The sequence below is a fragment of the Kogia breviceps genome, chromosome 10, assembly GCF_026419965.1.
Source record: "Kogia breviceps isolate mKogBre1 chromosome 10, mKogBre1 haplotype 1, whole genome shotgun sequence".
Taxonomy (NCBI): domain Eukaryota; kingdom Metazoa; phylum Chordata; class Mammalia; order Artiodactyla; family Physeteridae; genus Kogia; species Kogia breviceps.
This window is the reverse complement of record NC_081319.1, coordinates 91,341,509-91,366,923: the sequence shown is the minus strand read 5'-3', so window position 1 is coordinate 91,366,923 and position 25,415 is coordinate 91,341,509. Positions and strand designations below refer to the sequence as shown.

The window sequence follows — 25,415 nt, the reverse complement described above, 5'->3', positions numbered from 1 at the left end:
ACAGCAGCTAATGGGGGTAGGATAAGGAAAAAATACAGCTGCAATTGTTTTTGAATTTTGTACAAATAGAAGGGTTAGCAGCTGGGTTCCCAGACCTACCTCTGACCCCCCTCTCCCTGCTCCCCCCCCCTCAGATGAAGAGGAACTCCACAAAGGGCACAATTACAGTTAAAGACAGAGGTGGTAATTATTAGAATGAAATTTTGGAGTAGGAGATTGAGATTGGAGACCGAGGCAGTAACTTGGGTGGAGAGATTTGTTATATTGGAGGAGTCCTGGCCACAGGAAGCTTAAAGAATTTAGAATATATTCTGCTAGTTTTTCAGGTGTGTTATTTTTCCTTTGCTTGTTCAGGATTTTGATCTTGGCAAATAGGAATTATCACTTGAAGATCCAATCAGATTTTGCTAAGAGTATCTCTTGTATTCATTTAAAAGATCAAAAAGTTTGTAATTTTCCTGGAAATACTTTAAAAACCATGAGGGCTCACAATAGGCTATATTTAACAATCAAGTCTGGCACAGCCTACAGTGTGTGAACCTTTTATTTCTTGAGTTTTTGTTTTTTCTTTGCTTCATGAGGCTTCCATATGGAAGGCAACAATATGATTTTTCCAAGGTTTTGCTCTATGAAGGGCTTATTTTGTAAAGTTTGAAGCTTTGAGAAAGATAATGCTCTGTCAACTGTTTAAAAATAAATAATGATTAAATTATGTGAGTGGCACAGAATGTTAGTTTGAGGGTTAATGTTATTGTTAAAACAATAGTTTCTGCATATTTAAAATTATCTTTGACCCTAAGCAGAGAGAAGCAGAATCCTGAGTCACATAAGCTTATTTTTGCCTTAAAAAAAGTGATATTAGTGTGGGTGAAATTTTAAAAGTACAACTCTACTTTTTAAATTATTCCCAAATTTCTGATATCTAAAGATGCTCTTTAGAAGAAAAAGCCTAATGTATTAAAACTTTTAATTGTTCTTTGCTTTATGCGGTTTTGGTATCAAATTGGCATGTTGTGCATTTGAACCCTTTGAAATATTTTAATCTTTAATTTTAATTGTGAAAATTTATTGTTATTTCACATATTTAGTTTCTGTAATTTAAAAATATTCTACCACAGATGCTTTTTAAGACTTGAGTTATACTGCTAAATTAAATGCCCAATCTGTCTCTGCTTTTGAGGTTTTTAGTTATTTCTTGGCCTGTGGCCATATAACAACCTGTACAAAGATGAGTAGGTAGGGTGTGCTACCTTTATCCTTCTGTCACAACAGGCTATGTCTGTTCAGGATTTTGCCTCTTCCTTGCAGTTCAACAGCCATCTCTTTTTGGTTTTGGCTTTCAACAGTCAACCCTCAAAGATCTTTTGTTTTGTGACGGTTAAAGAAACTGGCTCAGTGTTCTTACTCTTAGACAATTATTTAATTGTTTACAGATAACTGAAACTACTAAAGGTTTCTGTGATGAATCCTTTTATTTTGTTGGAGGCTTGTCATGTCGAAATGATTGGTCATCATAATGCCTGGTGTTTGAGAAGATTGTTTTTAAACCAAATAGCATCAGAAAGCTCGTTCTTTCTTTTCTGATTTTGTATTGGGTATTTTTTCTGTGTATTATAATAAATATCTCTCCTTTTTAAATGTAAGACATAGCAGATTTAATGCTTGATTAGTGCTGTTATAACATGCTTATAGAAATACTCTCTATAGAAATTTTCAATTTATTGAAATAATATGAAGTATTACTTTGGTAATTGCAGATAAGGATGAACCCATCTTATACAATAAAGAGTTTAGAACTTCAAAAGTATATCACATCAACAACTCTAACCCCAAGGGAGCAATTTAGTGAAGAATATTTTGAATTCTGAATGTACTATTTATACTTACTGGATTATTTTGATTATTATAAATGTTTCCAAATATCACCTTGTTTTATTTAAATGTTTTAGTACATTTTCATGAGTGATTTTCCATGGGGGGGGTAATACATTTCCACCTTTATTAAGTGAGCCAGTAGGAAAACATTATTTGGTTTCCATAGTTGATTTAAGTCAACCTATCAGCAACACATCTGTTCCATAAAGTTAGGTACCCCTGGAACATGATAGTGCATAATTAATTCCTTACAGAATTGTTTAGAACAGTTGCATTAAAATTACTGATCACTTACTAGGTGCCAGCAGTATTCTAAGTGTTTTATATGCATTGATTTATGTTATAAATATTTAAAATACATGTTTCCCTTCTGTTTTCCTTCCCCTTCTCTAGGCTAGTGTCCCTTAAGAAAGTTATTTTTAAGAAATAGCCCAAGTTAGGAATAGTATTAGCTTTTATCGAGATTGCCCACTTAATTTATGGAGCTCTCCATTGGGAATAAGTAGTATCGAGGGTAGAGAGAGCAGATTCCTCAGAACGGTGCTGATTCAACTTGAGTGAATGCCAGTCATGAGGGGGGATCCCAGGTGAATGAATAAGGGATCTTTTGCATCGAGCCCATCATGAAGCCACCGAGGAGCAGGACAGAGAGAGGAATCAGCTTGGAGGACCTGAGCAGTAGAATTTAAAAACCATGGCAAGGCAAACAAGGTGACATATTCTGCCACAGAGCAGCAGTTGGATGAAAAACAGAACTTGTAAACAACAATGGTGAAATAACTAGTTTGGGCCAGTGGATGGACAAGAAGCCTAGCCTTAGATTTCCAAAGAATAAAGGAGAGAAACAGGTTGTAAACAAACAGTTCCATACACAGGATGATGAGTATTAGCCATATCTTTGAATATATGTGTTGTATTACTTTATATCATGTCAGATGATTGCCTATCTTACTATTATTTCTTATCTGCATTTGTCTATAGCTAGGATATTTGATACATATTTATTCTGGGGAGGCAGCTTGGTATGGAAACAGGAGGGAATTTGAAACTTGGCAGGCTTATATTTGAATTTTAGCTGTTACATGTCTCAAACAAGCTACTTATCTGATTTTTCCCCTACGGTTTTACTGATATAATTGCCATATAACATTGTGTAAGTTTAAGATGCACAACACAATTATTTGATATATGTATATATTGTGAAACGTTTACAACAGTTTTAGTTAACATCCCTCGTTTTACATAATTACAGATTTTTTCTTATAATGAGAACTTTTAAGTTCTGTTTTCTTAACGCTGTTGAGATATCCAATGCAGAATTGATAACTACAGTCAACGTGCTGTACATTACACCCCCAGAATTTATTTATTTTATAACTAGAAGCTTATAATTTTAGACCACCTTCACCCTTTTCCCCCACCTCCCACAAATCCCACCCTCTGGTGATCAACAATATTTTCTTAGTTTCTATGGAGTTGGTTTTTTTTCTGTTTTGTTTGTTTATTTTAGATTCCACATATAAGTGAGATCATATAGTATTTTTCTTTTTCTAACTCACTTATTGCACTTAGCATAATGCCCTCAAGATCCAGCCATGTTGTTGCAAATGGCGGGTTTTCCTTCTCTTTAATAGCTGAATAGCATCCCATTGTTTAACCATATCACATTTTCTTCATCCATTCATTTGTTGAAGAACAGTTGGATTGTTTCCATGTTTGGCTATTGTAGATAATGCTGCAATGAAAATGAGGTTGCAGATACCTCTTTGAGATAGTGATTTCATCTCCTTTGGAGAAAAACCCAGAAATGGAATTGCTGGATCATATAATAGTTCTATTTTTAATTTTTTGAGGAACCTCTATACTGTTTTTCATGGTGGCAGTACCAATTTACATTCCCACCAATAGTGCACAAGGGTTCCTATTTGTCTACATCCTTGCCAGCTGTTGTTAACTCTTATCTTTTTGATAATAGTCTTTCTATCAAGTGTGAGGTAATACTGTGGTATTGATTTGCATTTCCTTGATGATTAGTGATGTTGAGTATCTTTTCTTGTACCTGTTGGCCATTTGAATATTTTCTTTGGAGAAATTGGATTATTATTATTTATTATTGAGGTGTATGAGTTTTTAAAAATATATTTTGGATATTAACCCCTTACCAGGTATTATGAATCCCTTATTGTAGAGTAATAATCATATATTATTATGAATTTATTATGAATCAGATATATGGTTTGCAAATATTTTCTCCCATTCTGTTGGTTGCCTTTTCATTTTGTTGATTGTTTCCTTTGCTGTGCAGAAGCTTTGTAGTTTGATACAGTCCAACTCGCTTGTTTTTGCTTCTGTTACTTGTGATTTAGGTGTCATATCCAAAAAAATCATTGCCAAGAACAATGTCAAGGAGCTGTTTCCCTGTGTTTTCTTCTAGGATTTTTATGGTTTCTGGACTTACATTTGTCTTTAATCCATTTTGAATTAATTCTTGTCAATTGTATAAGTTAGTGATAGTTTCATTCTTTTGCATATGAATATCCAATTTTCCCAGCACTATTTGTTGAATAGACTATCTTTTCTCCATTGAGTATTCTTGGCTCCTTTGTCAAATGTTAGTTGACTGTATATGCATGAGTTTATTCCTGGGCTCTCAATTCTTTTATGTTGGTCTATTTGCCTGTTCTTACACCAGCACCTACTGTTTTGATTACTATAGCTCTGTAATATAGTTTGAAATCAGGAACTGTGATGCCTCCAGCTTTGGTGATTTATTTTTTTTTTTTCATCAATGTCTTAAACTTCTCATTGTACAGATCTTTCACCTTCTTGGTTAAATTAATTCCTTGGTATTTTATTGTTTTTGCTGTTGTAAATGGGATCATGATTTAGTCTTAGTGAGTTGTACGTTTCTAGTTTATTTACTCTAGGTTGTTCAGTTAGTTGGGTGTAGTTGTTCATAGTATACAGTATCTTATGCTCCTTTGTTTTTCTGTGGAATGAGCTGTATTATCTGACTTTTTGGTAGCAGATTCTTCATCTGTAAGATGGAGATAGTAACATCAACTCTAGAAGAGTTAAATGAGATAATGTATGTAAAACATCTAGCAAAATGCCTGGTGCTCAATCAGGGCTAAACAAAAGTGAGTTACTCTCCCAAGTAGAAGCCAAAAAAAACCAGTTTTCTTTTTGCCCTTGTTATGGATCAGATGAAAATTGAAAAGAGAAGACATATAACAATCGGGAGGCTAGAACGTCTATTCATACGAGAGAGGCCACGATTTGTGTGTGTGTGTGTGTGTGTGTGTGTGTGTGTGTGTGTGTGTGTGTGTGTGTAAATGGCTTAGGAAGAAAGGAATGTTAGCTGTTTAAGAACACGTGGTCAGTTAAAACTCAAAATGTATGTGTTGTTTTACTTAAGAGCTCCGTGCAAAAATAATTAGAAATTAAGCATTACATTGTTGCCTCCTGAGTTCAATGATTTATATGTATTTTAAAGTCATATATTAACAAAATTACACATTGACCAGTTATAATTATTAAAAGTTCAATTTTCCTCTGTTTGAAATTTTAAAGCATTTGTATAGATGGTCTTTTAAAATCTTGCTATTTATTATAGCAATTGAATCATTGAAGAACTGTTATTCTTTGTTTTGTTCAATGTTGTTGAGCCTTATTTTCCTGGCATAGGAATATTTTATTATGTGTAATTGTTTTTCTTTAATTTTATAATAAGAAAATTTATTTAAATTATATTTTAAAATTATGAGAGTAGAACAAACATTTTAGTTTTTAAAAAAATTTATTTATTTATTTATTTCTGGCTGCATTGGGTCTTCATTGCTGCACGTGGGCTTTCTCTAGTTGCGGCAAACAGGAGCTACTCTTTGTTGTGGTGCGCAGGCTTCTCGTTGAGGTGGCTTCTCTTGTTGCAGAGCATGGGCTCTGGGCATGTGGGCTTCAGTAGTTGTGGCACACGGGCTCAGTAATTGTGGCTCATGGGCTCTAGAACGCAGACTCAGTAGTTCTGGTGCACGGGCTTAGTTGCTCTGCAGCATGTGGGATCTTCCCAGACCAGGGCTCAAACCCATGTTCCCTGCATTGGCAGGCGGATTCTTAACCACTGTGCCACCAAGGAAGTCCCTGCCTGTTTATTCTTAAATCATTAGTTAAAAGTTAAATGAAAAGCTTTTTCATTTATGAATAATGTGGTATATATAAGTGATACTAAAATTTTACTTTTATGATAGCCAAATAAATGTCATTGGTTTTAAAAAATGTGAATCTTTAATTTCTTTTGATTTTGATTAACCATTGTAAGCATTTATCCTTTTTGTTTCCACATTAATATGTGCATTTGAAGATAATATGGGATTTGTACAATCTTTCTTGAATAGTTGAAACTTAACAGAATTGCAAATTGCAGATTTCTGTGCCTGGTAGAAATAAAATAAATATGAAGCATGGTAGATACTCATTTTTTATATCTCTTACATAACCTGGCAAATGATACTAAAACAGCACTTTGGTGTATGTTTTGGATAATTTTTCCCTGTGTTAAGTGTGCACTGTCTTTAAAAATTTAACTTTGTTTATTGCTGTCATTTGAACAGGTGTCTCAATGCTTGTACCTACTGCAAAACCAAACACGCCAGAGGAAATTTGGCCAGTTATCCAGTTGATGAGTTAGTAGATAGAGCCAAACAGTCCTTTCAAGGTAAGAGTTTCTAGAATTCTGTGTGATTATAGTCTTTTTAATAAATTATAATAGTCTTCTAAGTAACACTTCACTTTAGATAACATGCTTCTTTAGCTTTCTGAAGAGTTTACAAATGTTTCAGCTTATCTAATAGAAGATGTTACCAAATTCAGGTTATAATATTCACATAACTCCCCTTTCACCATTCTTCTGTTTTCTTATGACTCTAAGGTAAGTGACATATTTTGAAATTTATCACCTGTCTTTATATTCCATGGAAGAGACAAAAAAATAAAAATGAAAGCCATGACCTTCTGTTGTGTGTTAATAAGACTTTTGTGGACTGAGTGAAATACTCAAGATTTCTCCCTCTTTCTTTGGTAATTTTTGGTACCTTCAGAAAATAGAGCTAATAAGGGTTGCCAGGAGTTTTGGAAAGAGAAGGTAGGTTTTACTATGAGCCAGTAGAGATAACCCTCCTCATCCGCAGGACTGCTGTGGGGCAGTAACTATTGGTACTGGTAGAGAGTCCTAATGAGCACAGTGTTTGTGTGGGTGGCCAGCTACTTTTGAATCATCACTTGCTGGAAAATGTGATTGCCTAGGTGTCTCTCAGCATATAGTAAGACTTATCTGTAACACGAGTCTCAGTTGTGTTGAGTCACAGTTGTGTGGACACATAACCATAAATTGCCCCTTTTGTCTTGGCTTATAATATGTGTATATATCATTGATGTGTTTTTATAACCAACATGAGATAATCTATTGTCTCATAATCTTGTGGGTTAATAGTTATTGGCAATGTACTGTTCCTTTTAGCAAGTAACTTGGAGTGCTACTTTCAGTACTTCACATCCTGAATCTCAGAATGTATGAGTTCCAAACAAACTAATTCAGTCTAAAGCTTTTATCGACATGAATTTGAAATGCTCTTTTTTTTTTTTTTTGCGGCACGCGGGCCTCTCACTGCTGTGGCCTCTCCCGTTGCGGAGCACAGGCTCCGGACGCGCAGGCTCAGTGACCATGGCTCACAGGCCCAGCCGCTCCGCGGCACGTGGGATCTTCCCGGACCGGGGCACGAGCCCGTGTCCCCTGCGTCGGCAGGCGGACTCTCAACCACTGCGCCACCAGGGAAGCGCTGAAATGCTCTTTATAGCAGAGAGAAAAATACCCTTGATTAATCTAACACGTCTCAACAATTTTTTTTCCTACCTTTATATTCTTAGCACAGTCCCCTCCTCTGTTCACGTTCAGCTTGTATTGAAAGAAATAAATGGAAACTCACTGACTCTTGCAGTTGTTCACTTTCAGAGCCAGGTAATTGTCTAAGGAAAAGTCTGGGTGGTTGTCTTTTCTGCAACATGGTTACTTTAAGGATTTTTCAGAAAGGGCATGAATTTGCACAGAAACCTACTTTATTTGAAAATGATCCCTTTGCTGGCATTCTTACTTAGTGTTTGTTTTTCCATATATCTGTTGGATAATGGAGATATTAAAACTATATGATCTATCCACCTAACTCTGCAAATTGGAAGGTACTCAAATTACAAATACAAGTGACTTTGCTGGTTAAGGTGAGTGATTCAAAGAATATATCAGAGGTTAGCAGTGACTTAGTGGCTATTTATAGAGAAAGTATGAGAAGAGGTTTATTTAATATTACTTTCATCATCATCAGTAGATACGTATGTGCTTGGTTATTCCCAACCAAGGAATGTTTGCAATGTAAAGTTTTTCTTTTTCTTTTTTTTTGAATTTTATTTTATTTATTTTTTATACAGCAGGTTCTTATTAGTTATCTACTTCATACATATTAGTGTGTATATGTCAATCCCAATCTCCCAATTCATCCCACCACCACCCCCCTCCGCCACTTTCTCCCCTTGGTGTCCGTATGTTTGTTCTCTACATCTGTGTCTCTATTTCTGCCCTGCAAACCGGTTCATCTGTACCATTTTTCTAGATTCCACATATATACGTTAATATATGATATTTGTTTTTCTCTTTCTGACTTATTTCACTCTGTATGACAATCTCTAGGTCCATCCACGTCTCTATGAATGACCCAGTTTCGTTCCTTTTTATGGCTGAGTAGTATTCCATTGTATATATGTACTACCACATCTTCTTTATCCATTCATCTGTTGATGGGCATTTAGGTTGCTTCCATGACCTGGCTATTGTAAATAGTGTTGTAATGAACATTGGGGTGCATGTGTCTTTTTGAATTATGGTTTTCTCTGGGTGTATGCCCAGTAGTAGGTGTAAAATTTTTCTATTGTCTTGTTATCTATGTATTAGGGTTGAAATGGAAGGCTAGTTTTCAGACTGGCAGGCTCATTTTATTGCTATGTGGAACTGTTACTAAAATATCGAGGGCATAACTTTCTAGGTAAGCCAGTGTGTTTAGGCAATTTTAAGTCCTAAGAAGCTCTTTGCCATAGGAGAGTTTGAATTCAAAACAGTGCTCTGCTGCTTACCAGCCACATGATCTGACCAAGGTACTTGACCTATATACAAGCCATGGTTTTCTCATTACTGTGACATTAAGTGTTGCTTGTTGTTTGAATTTGAGATAACTTACATGAAGTAATTGGTTGTGTCCTTATTATGAAGAAGTCATGTTACTTAAACTGAAGGAATTTAAAATAAATCCAACAAGAGAAGTCTAATTTTGAGTGAGAATATTGGAACATCTAACATTGGAACATTTAATGATTAGAATCAAAAGACAAATTTTCTTTTGCTTCTAAAATATGTCTTATGAAAAATGTCTCTATAGATAGAAACTAGTATGACAATTACCTTTTATTTTCTTAATTTGAGAATTGCAAATCCATGCTAAGGATGGTCTTATAATTTCACAATAGGAAATAGCAGTCTGTAAGCTCGCATTTTAAAGACATCGAGTTAGCACCGTTGTCTTTCTTTCTGCAGAAGACATTGGGATCATAATGGTCTTATAGGATTCCTATGTTTTGTTTGAGTTTTAAAATTGCAAAGAAGGGACTTCCTTGGTGGCGCAGTGGTTGAGAGTCCGCCTGCCGATGCAGGGGACGCGGGTTCGTGCCCCGGTCCGGGAGGATCCCACGTGCCGCGGAGCGGCTGGGCCCGTGAGCCATGGCCGCTGAGCCTGCGCGTCCGGAGCCTGTGCTCCGCAGCGGGAGAGGCCACAACAGTGAGGGGCCCGCGTACTACACAAAAAACAAAAACAAAAAAATAAATAAATAAATAAAATTGCAAAGAAGGGACTTCCTTGGTGGTGTAGTGGTTAAGACTCTGTGCTTCCACTGCAGAGGGCGCAGTTTTGATCCCTGGTCGGGGAACTAAGGTCTCTCATGCCGCGCAGCACGGCCAAAAATGTTTAAAAATAAATAAATAAATAAAATTGCGAAGAATAATTGTGAAGTTAAATGTAATAGAAGAAATAACCCGTTTTTCTTATTTCTGTGACTTCTGCATAATTCGTTCTTTAGTAATTCAGGTATTAGGAATATTTGGGGAGGTCAGAGCCTCTTAAATTCTACATTATACCGTTATTAAATTGTCCTATAATCAATAATAAACATTGTGATTCTTTGAAAATTTACTCTAAGATGAAAAGTCTAAATATGCTGTCAGTAAATTTTAGTGCTATGTTTAAAGCCGTCCTGTCAGTGCAAGTTAAATTTCCCAACTGAAAATTGCATTTCCTTTCTTTCTTTTTCTTGAAGTTTTAAATGACTGTGTGTCACAAATACAAAGTGATTTAAAAAAAGAAAACTCTACACCAATTGTAGAATAGGGATTACAGTCCCGGTTGCCAGTCACGTGACAGACTATACAATAAGATCACAATTTCTTTCTGAGTAGCATATTTATGAAACATTTTATATTCATAAACATTTATTTCTTAGAAGTCTAATGAGTGAAGAGACTAGGGCTAACCCATAGGCAAGGGAGCATTCACAAGAGATTCTGAAATAATCATGAAATCATTCTGAATATAAAATGGTTTCCTAAAGTACTAAAAATATACTGACTATACATTAAGCTGCCAGGAATGAGGAAGGGAGCTCATTAACTTTTGAATGGATATCATTAAATAAAATTGTTTATATTTTTGAATGGAAACTTTAGTTTGCCTTTTATAAAAAAAAAATATAGTTTATATTTCATTGGTTTCCTAGCTTTTTTTTTTCTTTTTCTTTTTCTTTGACTTATCCTAGCCCCTGGACATTTTCATTGACTATTTTTACCTTCTCAGTGTGTGTATCATTTTTGTGGGCAGTTCTGCATGTGAGTGTAATATTTACCAGGTTAATTTCTGGGTATCATACATCGTTCTAACAGACCATTGGGAAACCTCTCCCCTCACTTACTCACCTATGCCAAACTTTAGGTTTTAAAAATTCCTAGTCTTTGGGAGCTGGGGTTTAACATGGTTGCATTTTAGACATCTAGAAAAACATGTCAAGCAATGACCTATACTTTGTTGGGGCCAGAATGAATTTACAAGCTAGCATTTTCTAGGATATTTGTATTGATTTTTCTCTAGCAACTAATCAATCAGTTTCAGTTGTATAAGTGATGGAGCAAACCTTTTTAAGTGTGCTGGGTGAGTGGTGTGGAAACAACACCTTTCACTGCTGTCTCTGGAATCAAAATGTAGAGATGATGGATGAGCTGTTTTTATAGCTCTCATGTGCTTTTCTAGATCTCATTTCTGTGTTGCTACTTTTTTTCTCCCTCATAAATCTGAACATCCCCCACAAGATAAGTGGCATAAACCAGTTATGGAAAGGTAAATAAATTAAGATGAAATATTCAGGGCAAGGAGAAAATTTCTTGATGCTTAGTGATTTCAAGATTAATGTTGGAATTTTATGAAATGAATTCTGTTTTATTTCAAGACTTGCAAAGATACTGTCTATTGTGTATGAGATTAATTATGCAGTGCAGCTGGAAAACATTGCTTCCTGCCCTTTTAGATAGGAAAGGATATGAGCAATATTTGATTTTCTGGTGTATAAACTTCAGATTGTTGAGCTGTATGGTTTACATGAAGTCGCATTTGACTTATCACCTTTAGCAATGAGTACTGTATATTGATTTTCATCTAAGCTTAAGAAGAGACCAATAATATATCCTATTAATTTATATAGCAGTTATTTAAATGTCTTTTATTCCTTTATCTTTTCATTTGTGCTGTGTTCAAATTGAGAAATCTATTTCTTCTATAGGATTAATAATGTTACTGTACATATTTGTTATACATTGTCAGCTTCCAAAAATGGATTTTAGGCAGCTTACATTAAATGATTGTATGTAAATAGACCATGAAAATAAAGGGTGTATGAAATGCTGTGTTATGTCTCAAGAGGGAAGATAATTATACCAACTGGTGAATCTTGGCTGTCCCAAAGAGTAAGGAGATAGGGTGATTTATATAATTTGTATGAATGTATAAAAGGAAGGATATATTTTTTAAAATTTATTTATTTATTTATTTTTTGGCTCTGTTGGTTCTTTGTTGCTGCACACGGGCTTCTCATTGTGGTGGCTCCAGTTGTTGTGGCGGGCGGGCTTCTAGGGCACATGGGCTTCAGTAGCTGTGGTGCGCGGACTCTGTGGTTGTGACTTGCGGACTCTAGAGCGCAGTCTCAGTAGTTATGGCGCATGGGCTTAGTTGCTCCACAGCAAGTGGGATCTTCCTGTACCAGGGATCGAACCTGTGTCCCCTACCTCCATTGGCAGGCAGATCCTTAACCACTTCACCACCAGTGAAGTCCCAAGGATATAGTTTATAATGAGAAATCTACATGTTTCTAGGCTATAAGCACTAAGAAAAATTATTTTCTTATATCCTTTTCTAAGAGACATTGACAAATATAGTAGAAATGCCTTTAGCTGGCAGTGTGTAGAATTTTAAGATCTAGTTTCTACATTGTCTTTTCTTCTGTTGATTCTTACAAATCCTCCAATATAATATTAAACTATAACTTTTTTTTTTTTTTTTTTCGGTATGCGAGCCTCTCACTGTTGTGGCCTCTCCCATTGCAGAGCACAGGCTCCGGACGCGCAGGCTCAGCGGCCAGGCCCAGCCGCTCCGCGGCATGTGGGATCTTCCCGGACCGGGGCACGAACCCGTGTCCCCTGCATCGGCAGGCGGACTCTCAACCACTGCGCCACCAGGGAAGCCCTAAACTATAACTTTTAAAGACATTTTAATTGGGGGAGCTAAATAAATGTAATGTACATAATACATATAACTTGATAGGGAGATCTGATGCCTAAAGAGCTGTTTATCAGATATTTAGTTTAAATAAGCTGAGATTAATCACTCTGATTTCAGAGAATGTTAGTTAAGGCTATCTGTGGCAGACCAGAGTATGATTTACTTGGTTCTTGCCTCTTCAGACCTTTGAGTTTCTAAGTCAGTGGTGTTCAAAGTTTTCTTAGCAATAAAGGAACTCTTTCTTCAAATGAATTTTGAAAAGTGAAAGCAGAACTGCCAGGATTGAGGTAGAGGTGGGGCCCTGTTTAATGAGCCCTTGCTTCTGAGGCCTTTCCTCAGAACCTTTAGGACTCGGCCTGGATTGACTGGTGTAGTTTAGTATTTCTCTGGTGTATCCTTAAATACACCAGTCCAGGGCTGGAAGATGTTTTCTTAAAGGGCCAGATCGTAAATATTTTAGGCTTTGTGTGCTACAGGGTGTCTGCTGCAACTGTTCATTTTTGTCCTTCTAGCATAAAAGCAGCCACAGACAGTACATGAATGAATGGGAGTGGCCGTGTTCGAATAAGGGCTTAATGGTCAACTTTGGAGAAAGCTAACTTAAAGTAAATGAGACATTATTGGGAACTTCCTCTTGTCTCTAATATGCTAATACACATCATAAACTCATAAGAGATGGATGTAGTCTTTAGAAACTAATGTTGATCTAGATTAGGCTAGTATTATTATCAGTCTGGCTGTCCATTTTAGTCACTTGGAAATTTTATACAGCCAAAACCACACTGATGTCTGTGTCCCATTGCTGACAACTGCATCATCATTTCTGTGGATTGGGAGGCCCTGTATTTTCTAAAATATAGTTGATTCTAACGTATAAGCCAGAGTTGAGAACTTGAATTGAGAACCACTAGTTTAGATAATATTTTGGTTGAAGTTATTAAATGAACTGACCCTCTTGACCTCTACTGAGAGGGATTGTGGGGAGGAAACCCTGGTTGATTAGTAGAGAATGAGCCATGTAGCACAGGGAACTCTACTCAGTGCTCTGTGGTGACTTAAATGGGAAGGAAATCCAAAAAAAGAGGGAATATATGTATACCTATAGCTGACTCACTTTGTTGTACAGTAGAAACTAACACAACAATAAAGCAACTATACTCCAGTACAAATTAATTAAAGAAAAAAAAAAAAAGAATGAGCCAGGTTAGGGAGGTTGGCAGGTCAGAACAGTGTGTCGTTAATTTGCAGACACCACCCTGCTAGTAAATGGCTGGTTTCAAAATCCAGTGGTGCTTATTTAGTGAAAAGGCTCAGTGATTTTTGTTATCTCCAGGTATCACAAAAGGGTCAGCTGGCATTTTATGAGTGTTTACTGTGCTGTATGGGAATTTAAAAGGTAGAAAAGATGGGGTCCTTGTCTCCAAGGAGCTCCTCCTACTTTAGGAGGACAGAGTAGCCAGTTGGACTGATGAAAATTAAAAGTACACAGAACCAGGAAGCAAGTCTTCAGATGGCAAAAACCACTGAGCCTTTTAACTTAGATATCTCTACATTTTGAAAACATCCGTTATCTGTCAGGGTGGCGTCAGCAAATTGACTGCCCTTGTGCTGCGCCTCTGCCTTCCCAACTCCCGGCGTCCTTTGCTGACCAACCAGGCTTCCTCCGCAGAATCCCTCTTAATACAGAGTTCTTATTAGCCACTGCTTAGCATTCCAGATGAAATCCACTTGCCATTCTTAATCTTAAGGCTTATGTGATGCTAGAGGTCTATGAAAGAAAGAAACCAAACAGTGACTCTTTAACTGAAGTAACTATTGGAACTATCTAGTTGTTATTTTGCCATTCATTCAACAAATATTTATTGAACAGTTATTAGAAACAGTTCCTATTTCTCCTGATAGGCACATGCTTTAGAAAAACGGTGATAACAATACATTATTATAATCAGCCTTTCATTACTTCTGCCAATAAGATAGGGAGGCCAGTGGTGCGGTTTGCTTATCTCTGCTGTGGGAAACAAGGATGCAGTCCCAAGGCTGTTTTACGAAATGACATCTGTTCATAATTCTCTAAGCTTTCGTAGTTCAGAGTACATGTAATTCAAAGTACGGAAAATTTGGAGCTTCTGGGAATACGTTTTTATATCCATCCCCCACTGTTACTGGTGAGTTTTATCTTTTTTGCTCTATTTTGTTGCACAAAACAACCTGCAAGAATGCAAGTAAGTATGAAAACCATATAAAATAATGAGACCTTGGGAAAGGAGATGAAGAAAGTCAAGACTTGGTGCAGCATTGGAACAGGGGAAAGTAGGCCACAGTCAGATAGGCAGTTTCGACTCTGAGCTTTTCTTAAAAGCTTATAGTCTATAAGGAATAAAAACAGCCCAACTTGGCATTAGGTTTGAAAGAAAATTTTCACCTGTGAGCTCTTATAGGGAGTACTAAGAGATGCATTAGGTCTCAACAACATCCCTTTAACACTCAAACTCACTTACTTAGTTTCTTAAAGTTGTATGTTTTGGCATTCTTTGTTAAAACTTGCAGCCATGCCCTGTAAAGCATAACATTCTGAAAGGATTTCTTGGGAGGCTAAGACAATACCTTCTAAGTATTTGGTACTCTAGTGATCTGACCCACTTCCATAGCCCTTGGGCACCACAAAGGAATCCTGCTGTGGAGGCTGCTAGCTTAGGGTCTGCATGCCCGAGGTCATTTTGTGAGATGATATGTCAGAGTGCAGGAAGAAGACACTAGAATTTATATTGATCTGTATTGTCTCTTCCTTAAAAAGTTTTGGTGTATGTTTCATATTGTATGTAATATATTAGCACAGTAGTGCTTGAGTGTCATTAATAAGTACATCTCCCTGGAGATGCATTTAAAAAAATTTTTAAGTGATTCCGGAGAGCGATTTTCTAAAATATGGAGACCACTGATTTAGAGGAACAAATAGCTTGCCCATTTTCCACTGGAAACCCAATTCTTTCCACCAGGCATTTGGTTTCAGCAGGGCAGCAGAGTGCTTTGCTCTCTGTCAAAGGTCCTAAGGTGCCTGTATTCTGTTTTGACTCAGTGCACATCCATCTGCTTTTGAGATCAGATAAGCAAATAATGAAGTTTGTGCCCTTTGGAGGAAACCTGAAGTACTTAGCAAAGACTCTTGCCGAGCATCTGCTCAGAGGCAGGCTCTTCGTCCTTGGCAACACATGTTCCCGCTCTCCTTCCATCTGGGTTTCAGGTCACTGGGGGACTGAGCCAGGAGGGCATTGGGCCAGGCATGGGTTACAGTGTGTATTTGGGTTTAGTAGGTGCTCAATAAATGTTGAATGAGTGGCTAATCCTGAATTGATTATACTCGATGAAATTCCATATGCGACTTGGAAGCTACAATGAAAATGAAGCCTGGAGAAGCTATATTTCTAAAGTGGGCAAGAGATGTTGCTTAGTTCCAGCTGCTCTTCCTTCACAATTGAGTACTGTGTCTTATAACACAGGCTTGATTTTATGATACCAGATTATTTGTGGTGGTGGCAGCTTTCCAAGATTTGCAACAGAGAAATAATTTACTTTTGGAAGGTAGTTCCTGATAGTTAACGGGTATCTGTCATTTTACCAAATGAGTCTATCCATGTAGGTCCGTGTTTCTAGTTATAAATAAATATTTGCTTTGATATTTTTCTTCTATGAAACAGAGTTCTGCAAACAGTTTTCGGTGACAAGGGGACAGAAGTTAACCAAGGGTTTGCTTTCAGAGTTTGAACTGAGGCTGATCTGTCTCTGGGATCATTTTGGTGAACTTTAAAGGCTGCAAGTTAGTTTTGGAAGGTTGTTTAATGGAATTTTAATAGCCCTGGAAAGATGTGAAAGTGATACTGCTACCTGGTGGTTTGTAAACCTGACCTTTGTGAGATGTTTTCTGGGCAAAAGTACTACTTTGTGATGCCAGCAGCTTTTATTGATTCTGCAGAGTATGCAGTTTTCTAACACTTGCTGTCAATCCATTCCAGCTGAAAAATTATTAAATTTCTTCTCCTCCTTGTGTGGATATTAAATTGCAGTAAACATACTTGCACAATGTCAGGTGCGGCAAGCACAATTTTCTGCGTGAAAAAAATGTTTGTTAGTGGGACCTTGGCTGTTCAGCAGAGGTTATAAATTTCTGTATTTCTTTTTATTTGTTGCTCTCGGTTATGCTTTTTATTTCTCTTCGTGAGTTCCAACACATTTCTTGTTATTTGTAATATAAGAAAGAAAAGTTTGGTTTAGACTCTGCTGACTTTAAATACTATGCCCTGTAGTTCACTTCTGGTATGGGTGAGAACCTGGGGGTAAGAGGATTTAATAGTGAAAATATAATTGGGGCAGAATGAGAAAGATCTAATGAAAGAATGTATTGAATGAAAAAGGGAAGGAATGAAGGCTTAGATGATGATACACTCCACATAGATCTTTTTGACTTGTTGAATTTTAGTTAAGGAAGGTGAGTGATGGTGAGGTAGTAGTCATCTATGGAAGCAGTTCTTAAACTTTACTGTCTCTGAGAATAACCACTGGACCTTTGGGATGTGTATTTAAAATGCAAGTGTCTGGCCATATTGGCTGTTCAGTAGGTCTGCCATAGACCCGGGAATTTACATTCTCAAATGACCCAGGTATAGGTGTTGTGAGGACCACTTCTAGAAACTTGTCTAGAGAACCTTCTTGATTCTCAAATACCGAGTCATTTGATCAAAATATTGAATGGAAGTGGAGAAGAAACGTACCATTTACGGTCAAGAATATCAGCATAAACAATGTAAGCTATGTAAATGGTCTTCTACATGTTCGTCTTATTAGGAAATACATATTTGATTTCTCTGAATACCTTCCTCAATGGGTGTGAAGTGACAGACTTCAGTGTTGTGTGTGGGGACAGTAGCAGTGTTTCATGAGTCAGGCCTGCTACAGAACGTGTGTGTGTGCACGTGCATTTGAGGCGGCATGATTAGAGCCCAGAAATATGGTGGAACTCAAAAAAGTAGCCCAGGAAGTCATCAAAACAAAGAGATCTGAGTCAGAACTCAAAACCAGAGTCTGAAACCAGAAAAGTAGAGAGAAAATAGACCCAAGCACATGGGGAATAAATAGGAGAAAATCCTAGCTAATTAATTAGAATGGGCCATATTGCTTGCCACTTGCAGAGTGCTGGACTTGATTCAGGGATAAAAGGCTATGTGTGCAATGGACAAAAACCACTTTTGTAATAAATAGTATTTGAAATATTTAAGCTTAGTTGATTTTATGTTTCATAATAACTTACAGATTTTATAAATACATTTTAGAATCTAACATTTAACAAACCCAGGGAATCAACAGTTCCTGTTTTCTTCTCTGTAAATACCATGTGGATAAACCGTTGAAAAATCCTGGTAGAGTACTACTCCGTGGCCCTCATTGAATCACTCCTCCTAATATTCATGCTTCGTGTAGATAGACCCCTTCCACATTGACTATCTGCTTGCATGTGTCTTGCTTTGGCCAGTGGAGCATTAGAAAGCATTATGCAAGCAGAGTTTGATAAGCACTTGTATACTCGGGCTTGTTCTTATGGAATGTTGGAGCCGTAAGCCACCTTGAGGGAGGTCCAGCTACCCTACTGGCAGTATCATATGGACAGAGAGATGCATAGTCAGCCCACAGATGTTCTAACTTAGACTCCAGATGTGAATGAAGAAGCCATATTGAATGTTCCCACTATCACATTGATCCAAAAAAACCCTGCCCAGCTGGACCTAAACCACATTGCAGAATTAGGAGCAATAATAAGTTATTGTTTTAAGCCACTAACTTTCTGTGCAGTGTGTTTTGCAGCATAAGTATATTTTGTTAGATATTTTAAAAATATATTTTAGTGTTAAAATGTCATAATGCCACTATTATATTTACAGTACCTTTTATTCCATATAATATTATTGTGTATATATATATATATTCAACAAATATATTCAAGATTGTTTTCCATTAAACTAAATGTGGTGGTAATAATAGGATATGGTTTAGACAATTACTGGCATATCACCAGGAACTGTTAGCATAGAGGGAGTTAAAAATCACAGGGCCAGGGCTTCCCTGGTGGCGCAGTGGTTGAGAGTCCGCCTGCCGATGCAGGGGACACAGGTTCGAGCCCTGGTCTGGGAAGATCCCATATGCCGCGGAGCGGCTGGGCCCGTGAGCCATGGCCACTGAGCCTGCGCGTCCGGAGCCTGTGCTCCGCAACGGGAGAGGCCACAACAGTGAGAGGCCCGCGTAGCACAAAAAAAAAAAAAAAAAAAAAAAATCACAGGGCCATGTAGCTTATAGTCTGCAATTTAGTAAGTAAGCCATAATAACACTGAGTGATAAGAGCAGTGATTCAGATAAGCCTTAGATACTATGGGATTTTGGTTAAGAACAGAAAGGGTTAAATTCTGTTTCCATAGTTGGTTAGCTCTGTGCCCTTAAGAAAACTGTTTATTCTCTCTCAGGCTTAGTTTTTCGTCTGAGAAATAGGAGTTAAAGCATACTCATTGGATAATCAGCATGAATATTAAACAAGATAATGTAATGCTGAAACTGATACTTTGAGAATAATAAATGGTTGCTTATTATTATTGTTGTTGTTCTTAACAATATAGTAAGAGGGCAAGAAGGAGGAAGGGGAACAGAAAAGAGAAAATGCTGTTGCCATTTTATTTTTCTTTGTTTTCCTTTTCTTTCTTTTTTCTGTCCTGTGTGTATTCACATGCTTTCACACGCCCATGCCTGGCTGTTTTTAAGAAGAAACACTGGCCTGTAAATGTGCTGCTCACACTTTAAAGGGCGGACAGATTACCTGGAGATTTTGTTAGCATGCAAATTTTGTTTCTAGTGGGTCTTGAGTGGGGCCTGAGAATTTGCATTTTAAGTTCTCTGTTGATACGGATACTGCTGGTCCTCATGACCTTTCATATTTTAGTCTTAAATCTCCTCTTCAGCTATCATCTCTCACCATTCATAATTTGTTTTTCAGTCACACAGAATTTTTTCTTCATACCTCTGTGATAGTGCTTACCAGGTGTAGTTAAAGTGACTTGTTTAAATATTTATATTCTCTACCTCCTCTGTGATCTCTGTGATAAGGACTGCTTGGGTCTTACTTATCTTGATATCACAATTAATGTTCAGTAAATGTTTTTTGATACTTGCCCTTATGATTCTCATAACTGTAGACTGGAAACTTCGTCTTTCATCTTACCTACTAGAAGTAGTAAATGTTCTCAGAACCTTTGAACCTATGAACCTTCTCAGTGTCTGGCTGTGGATCCTGGAGTTTGAAGGAGTAGTCAGCCAGTATCCTTGATTGGTAATGAGAGAAACATGGATTGTTCACAGATGGAAGGTAATTTAGGGAGGATAATGTGGATTGGGCACAGTTCAGACTGTTTCTGTGAATATTAATGTACACCCATACTATATCATATAAGCAAATAATGGCCAACTAGATAATATTTGAAACAAAAGTGAATGTTCTGCATAGGAAATGTTGAAGAAAACTGGATTTCAAAAGATAATAGCTGTTTTCGTTGAAAAATTGGGTTGCTACGTATTATATACAAGTGAATTCATTTCTGTTTTTGTATCTATATTTGTTCACTCTGGCTACATCTGTGCTTTATGTTTTAGATTAGAAATAATTTATATGCAATGGTCTGACCTTCATTTACAGTTGTACTGACTTGGAGATATAATTCACTGTGTAATTAGTTTTAGTAAAAAGTGGGGGGGGGGTAGGAGAAGCTTGGCACTATGTTAAGTGGAGAATAATTGAATAAAGGTTTTAAAAATAATTTCTCTGACTGTATTAGCCCAGCATTTGAATGTTTCCAGCAGTATTATTTCTGCAACTAAATTTTCAAATAGTATATGCTTTGTATAAATTGATAAATATTTCAGTGGCATGAAAATATACCTCTCCCTGTGGATTTCAAAAATCTATAAATTTTTTTGCTCTGATTGACTAACATTTTGCTTTTTGGTGACCAGTTCTTTATTTAAAATGATGATGTTTAAAATAACTTACTTTTGAGTCAGTACAGGAGAGTGAGGTTTTCTGTAGCACTTTTTTAGTCAAGGTTAGTGTTGGATTTAATCTTAATTGTTATTACTGTTATTTGTTTATTTAACAAACATTTGTCAAGTACCTATTAAGTGGAAGATTTGTGATAGTGAAGTGCTGTTTACATTTTGCATTTTTTGTAGTGAATCCTGGAACATTTACAAGAAGCAATTTGTGATTTGTAAGTATGACTTGATAGCAGGTTATGAAGCAAAACCATATTTTTCTTCACTAATATATAGAATTTGATAAAATATAAGTTGCTGCTTAAAAGGGGCTGGCTTTTTCAGAATACTTTATATAAAAGGAAAAGTAAGTGGACCCTTGGACCCCCCAGTGTATTTTAGGGCAAGATATTTCTTAGTTTGGCTGTCAGCTCACTCTTGACATCTGATCACATATTCAGCCACTGTATTGCTAATTATTCTTAAATATGGACTTCAGGAAGCCAAATTGCCACCCCTAAGCAAAGAAAATTTTATTTTATATGCTGCCTAGTATTTATTATATTCTACTACCAAAAAACGTAAAATAGAACGTTTGCACATCACCGATTTTATTCCTTGTTTTATTTTCATTCTTATGTGTCATACTGATTTTTTTGTGATGAATACAGGTGTGATTATAAATATAATTCAGACATTATGCTCTTTTGTGGGCCCTTATGTTAATACACTTGTCTAAGAAGCGGATGCCAAGTGCTGTTCTTTGTTCTTTTACATGTAGCTTTTCCGTCCATCCTTACATTTGCTTAGTGAATTCCCGCCCCGCGTGCTTGTTGACCCCGTCTTACTGAGGCGCAGAGAGGTTACACTGCAAGTCTGGAGAAAAGCGATAAAATAGAGATTTCCTGATGGACGGGCCATCGTACCTTGCACTATAGCATGCTGTCCCTCCGGGAAGATGTTGTACTGAAATACTTGATATTGCAAACGCATTGGTTGCTGTAGTGCAGTTTAGCTTACTGTGGTAAATGGGGTCATTTCATCAGTTGGGATCATTTTGAGAGAGGCCCATAGTGAAACTGCAATCATAATGTTCTTGAATGGTGGCACTGACAACATTTCACAGGTTTTCAGTTTCATTGGTGTCGCTGTTTCAAAAGATTAGATCCCTTGTAAAAACAACAGAATGCTGAAAATCAGACCCAAGCAGTAATTTTAGGTTCAAGGTACCTTAATATACTAGGAGACGGTATTTTAATATGTGTGTCAGTAAATAGACTACATTTAAGTACATTCATTAAGTAGTTCATTAAGGTACATTTAAAACCAACTCTGCTTAATTTGTAAATATACCGGTTCTTTTCAAGTTTGGAGATTAAAGACGTTTCAAAGAAAATAAAACTGTATTTCATGGTTTAGAAATGTACGTAAAATGAATATAGTAATGACGTCAATGATGAAGAAAGATGAGTTCTACTGTATGTAACTAGGACCTTGAGGCTTTGGATCCATGAAGATACTTAAAGTTTCCAGTGTACTCATCAGAGTAGCTTGATTGCCTAAAATCTATGTTCTCCTCATGCTGCGGATTTGCATTAAATGAACTGTGAATTTTAATTTGAAATGTATTTGGAAACCAATTCCTACTAAAAAGTGTATTTATAGCTTCAAAACTGGGCACTTCAGAAATGCCAAGTAAATCCAGTTCATCTTCAGTTGCCAGTTGTGTCTGTTTTTAATTTTAGGCAATTGCATTTGTGACCCACTCTTGTTTGGCTTTACTCTTTGAGAACCAGTGCTCCAAAGAAAGAAAAAATAAACCCACTTTTGTTCCTAGTTTATTTGCAAACCAGGTCAGACGCCCTTGATTAGCTCTCAGTTGGAGGATAATTTGAACCTTGACAGATTGAACCCAAACAGCAGGGTTTCTCTAGTCTGGCCAACAGACAGAAAAAAATAAAATAAAAGCTAATTCCAGTTCACAAGCCATACAACAGGACTGAATAAACGTGCAACTGTTAATGAATAGCTATTTCAAATATTTACAAAAGGCCCAAGAAAAAAGAAAAGATTAGCATCTTAGGCAGCTGTTCTAAGGGAGCCCTATTAAAAATAAACATGATAAATGATGCTCAAGAGCTAATATATCTATCAAATATCAAATACATTCAAAGAAAAAAAACACTGTTTCAGAAAAAAAAAAAAAAGACTATTAAGACTCTTTGGAGCATGACTATCTTGCTTTGTGGTTTACACCAGAATTTTATTTTTATTCTGTTTTAAATGTATCTTTTCTAACCCCTCAGATATTCTCAGGGATGCTATTTTATAGATGGTCAGGTTATGGGTAAGTGAATGGAATCATCTGAGTGGTATCCATTGTGATTAAATCGGTTATTAGAAACTTTAAAATTCAGCTGTGTATCGTTTGAATGAAGACATACTGTTAATTGTTAGTTTATGGGATTGCAGATGATATAGTGGTTTGAATATGACCATAATAACATTTTAGCATCATGGCAGTTGTGCTAGGAAATGCTGCATAAAGATGGAAATTATTACTGAAGCAGTAAGGTGTTGGTTCCCAGCACTGATTACAAGTACAGTTATTATTGTCCCTGTGTGCTTTAAACAGTGTTTCTACAAATCCATCCTAGTCTCCTCATGTAAAGTACCCTTTTTGCGCTTAGCTAAAATTAAACTGTACTTGCCATGCATTAATGACTTGTATAGTAGACTTTTGGCATTCAAGACTTACCATTTGTGTTTTTAACTATTTTTTGATACTTTGAAAGTGTGGAAAGAAGCAGTTTCAATTTTCTGATGCTTGTATTTGTCTTTGAGTAGCTGTGTTTCGGGGCTAAAGTGGAAGATCAAGTCATTTATCTGATGAATGAGTTTAGCCGGCAGCTCAGCATTTATTTCAGTGTGATGCAGAGTAAGTCTCGTGTAATTTTTTTAGTTGTAAATGACTAAATCTTTGTTTCTGTGTCCAAGATGTCACCTAAAAGAAAGCCAATTACTAGTGGTATATAACCTTTGTGGATTTGGGGGTTTGGAGATGATAATGATCTCCTGTCTTAATAAATGAATATTTGTAAAGTTTGAAAAACTTAATTATTTTGATTTGAGGTCATTTCTAATTTGTAGAAGTGTGATTCTTTACCAGGAGTGTGGATCATTTTGTGGAAGTTGAAAAACCGTGCTCCTGAATGAAGTGCAGCCCGTGTGGGCGTGATTGTCTGTGATGCAGATGTAGAGCAGCCTGGTCATGATCTCAACTACGAGTCCGACGTTCAGATATGTTGATGTGTTATTAGGCCCACTCTTTGTCTTCAGGTTGGTTTCTGAACCAGTGCAGGAGTGTGGCCATCCTTAGTCCCTTCTAGAAGAGGGTATGTATTATCTGGGGAGACCATGGTGAAGGCTGACAAAGAATCATGGGATGTCGTTATCCGGCCGTAGTGTTTCTCTGACTTCATAGTCCATTCCTCTCCAGCAGCACCTTTATGGACCCATTTCTCCCATCCCCACCCAAACTGGCACAACTGAATGCTCCATAATAACCTATCACCTGGAAAATAGCCTTTAATCACCATTAATTCATTTTTGCTCTCTAATGTAAGGGTTAGAAAATGGAAGGGATATGACTAAAGAACGTAAAACGCATGTATAAAGGGGGCATGAATAAGTAGTAAGGGGATGAGGAAGACAGCTAGACAAATCACTCCTTTCGTCTGAGCCACATGTTGCTTCTGTGTAATAAACAATGTTATTATTATATTGCTGTTTAATTCTTTGAAATATACACACTGCCTATACACACACACACAGACAGGAGGGGAATTATATTATGATTTATACACAGAAGGAGAGCAGTATCAATTTGATATTTTTAGGGTAACTTTTTTATTTGTACTTTGTTGAAGGGGTACTAAATATCACCCCCATTCTAAAAGTGGTTTTAGTGAAATCTGAAAGTGTCTGTTCCTTACTTCAAAAATACTTGCATTCACACTCCATTGATAACACTAACTTTCCATGCTGTTCTGAAGCTATATTGGGCCCTGAAACGTAGGCTCCCTTTGTACTTCATCCTCGTGATTTACACACTGGGTTGGTACATTCTCCTCAAGACAGTTTGTCTTGTGCCTCCAGCTGCTCCCCAATAGCCATTGTGCTGAATAAGCACTTATTTCAGTGTGTCCCTGATACAATTAATGCAGGCATCTGCAGGAGCGGCGGTGGCGGCGGCAGCTGCAGTGCCTTATGGAAGCCAACTTCTGCTTAGCATTGTGATAAAAGAAATAGTTTTGAGCTGGAAGCTAATGTTGGCTTATTTTTAGCATAAAGAGAGTTGCACCTGCCAGGGCTAGCGGAGGACTGAGGTTTGTTGATTACACGTTCTTGTTAGTACCATTGTTATTGGTAAAATGGGGATGATGTCATCCTTATCAAACTGAATTGGCACCCTGTAGAGTGACAAATAATTTACCCTCTGCGGTTTTATCAGCATGGGCCGCATGTTAGAAGCAACCAGAGTGCTGAGTTTTCACAGCTGAATGC

General features: G+C 36.9%; 1 protein-coding gene across 25 annotated transcripts in view; it reads left to right on the top strand.

Annotated features, from left to right (window-relative positions):
• CDKAL1 (CDK5 regulatory subunit associated protein 1 like 1) overlaps positions 1-25,415 on the top strand; it is a 657,591-nt gene that overhangs the window by 267,379 nt on the left and 364,797 nt on the right. For all 25 annotated transcript variants that reach the window (XM_059077869.2, XM_067006689.1, XM_059077873.2 and 22 more), the window contains one exon: positions 6,486-6,589. In XM_059077869.2, coding sequence (XP_058933852.1) covers positions 6,486-6,589 — 104 coding nt within the window. The remainder of the gene's footprint in view (positions 1-6,485; positions 6,590-25,415) is intronic.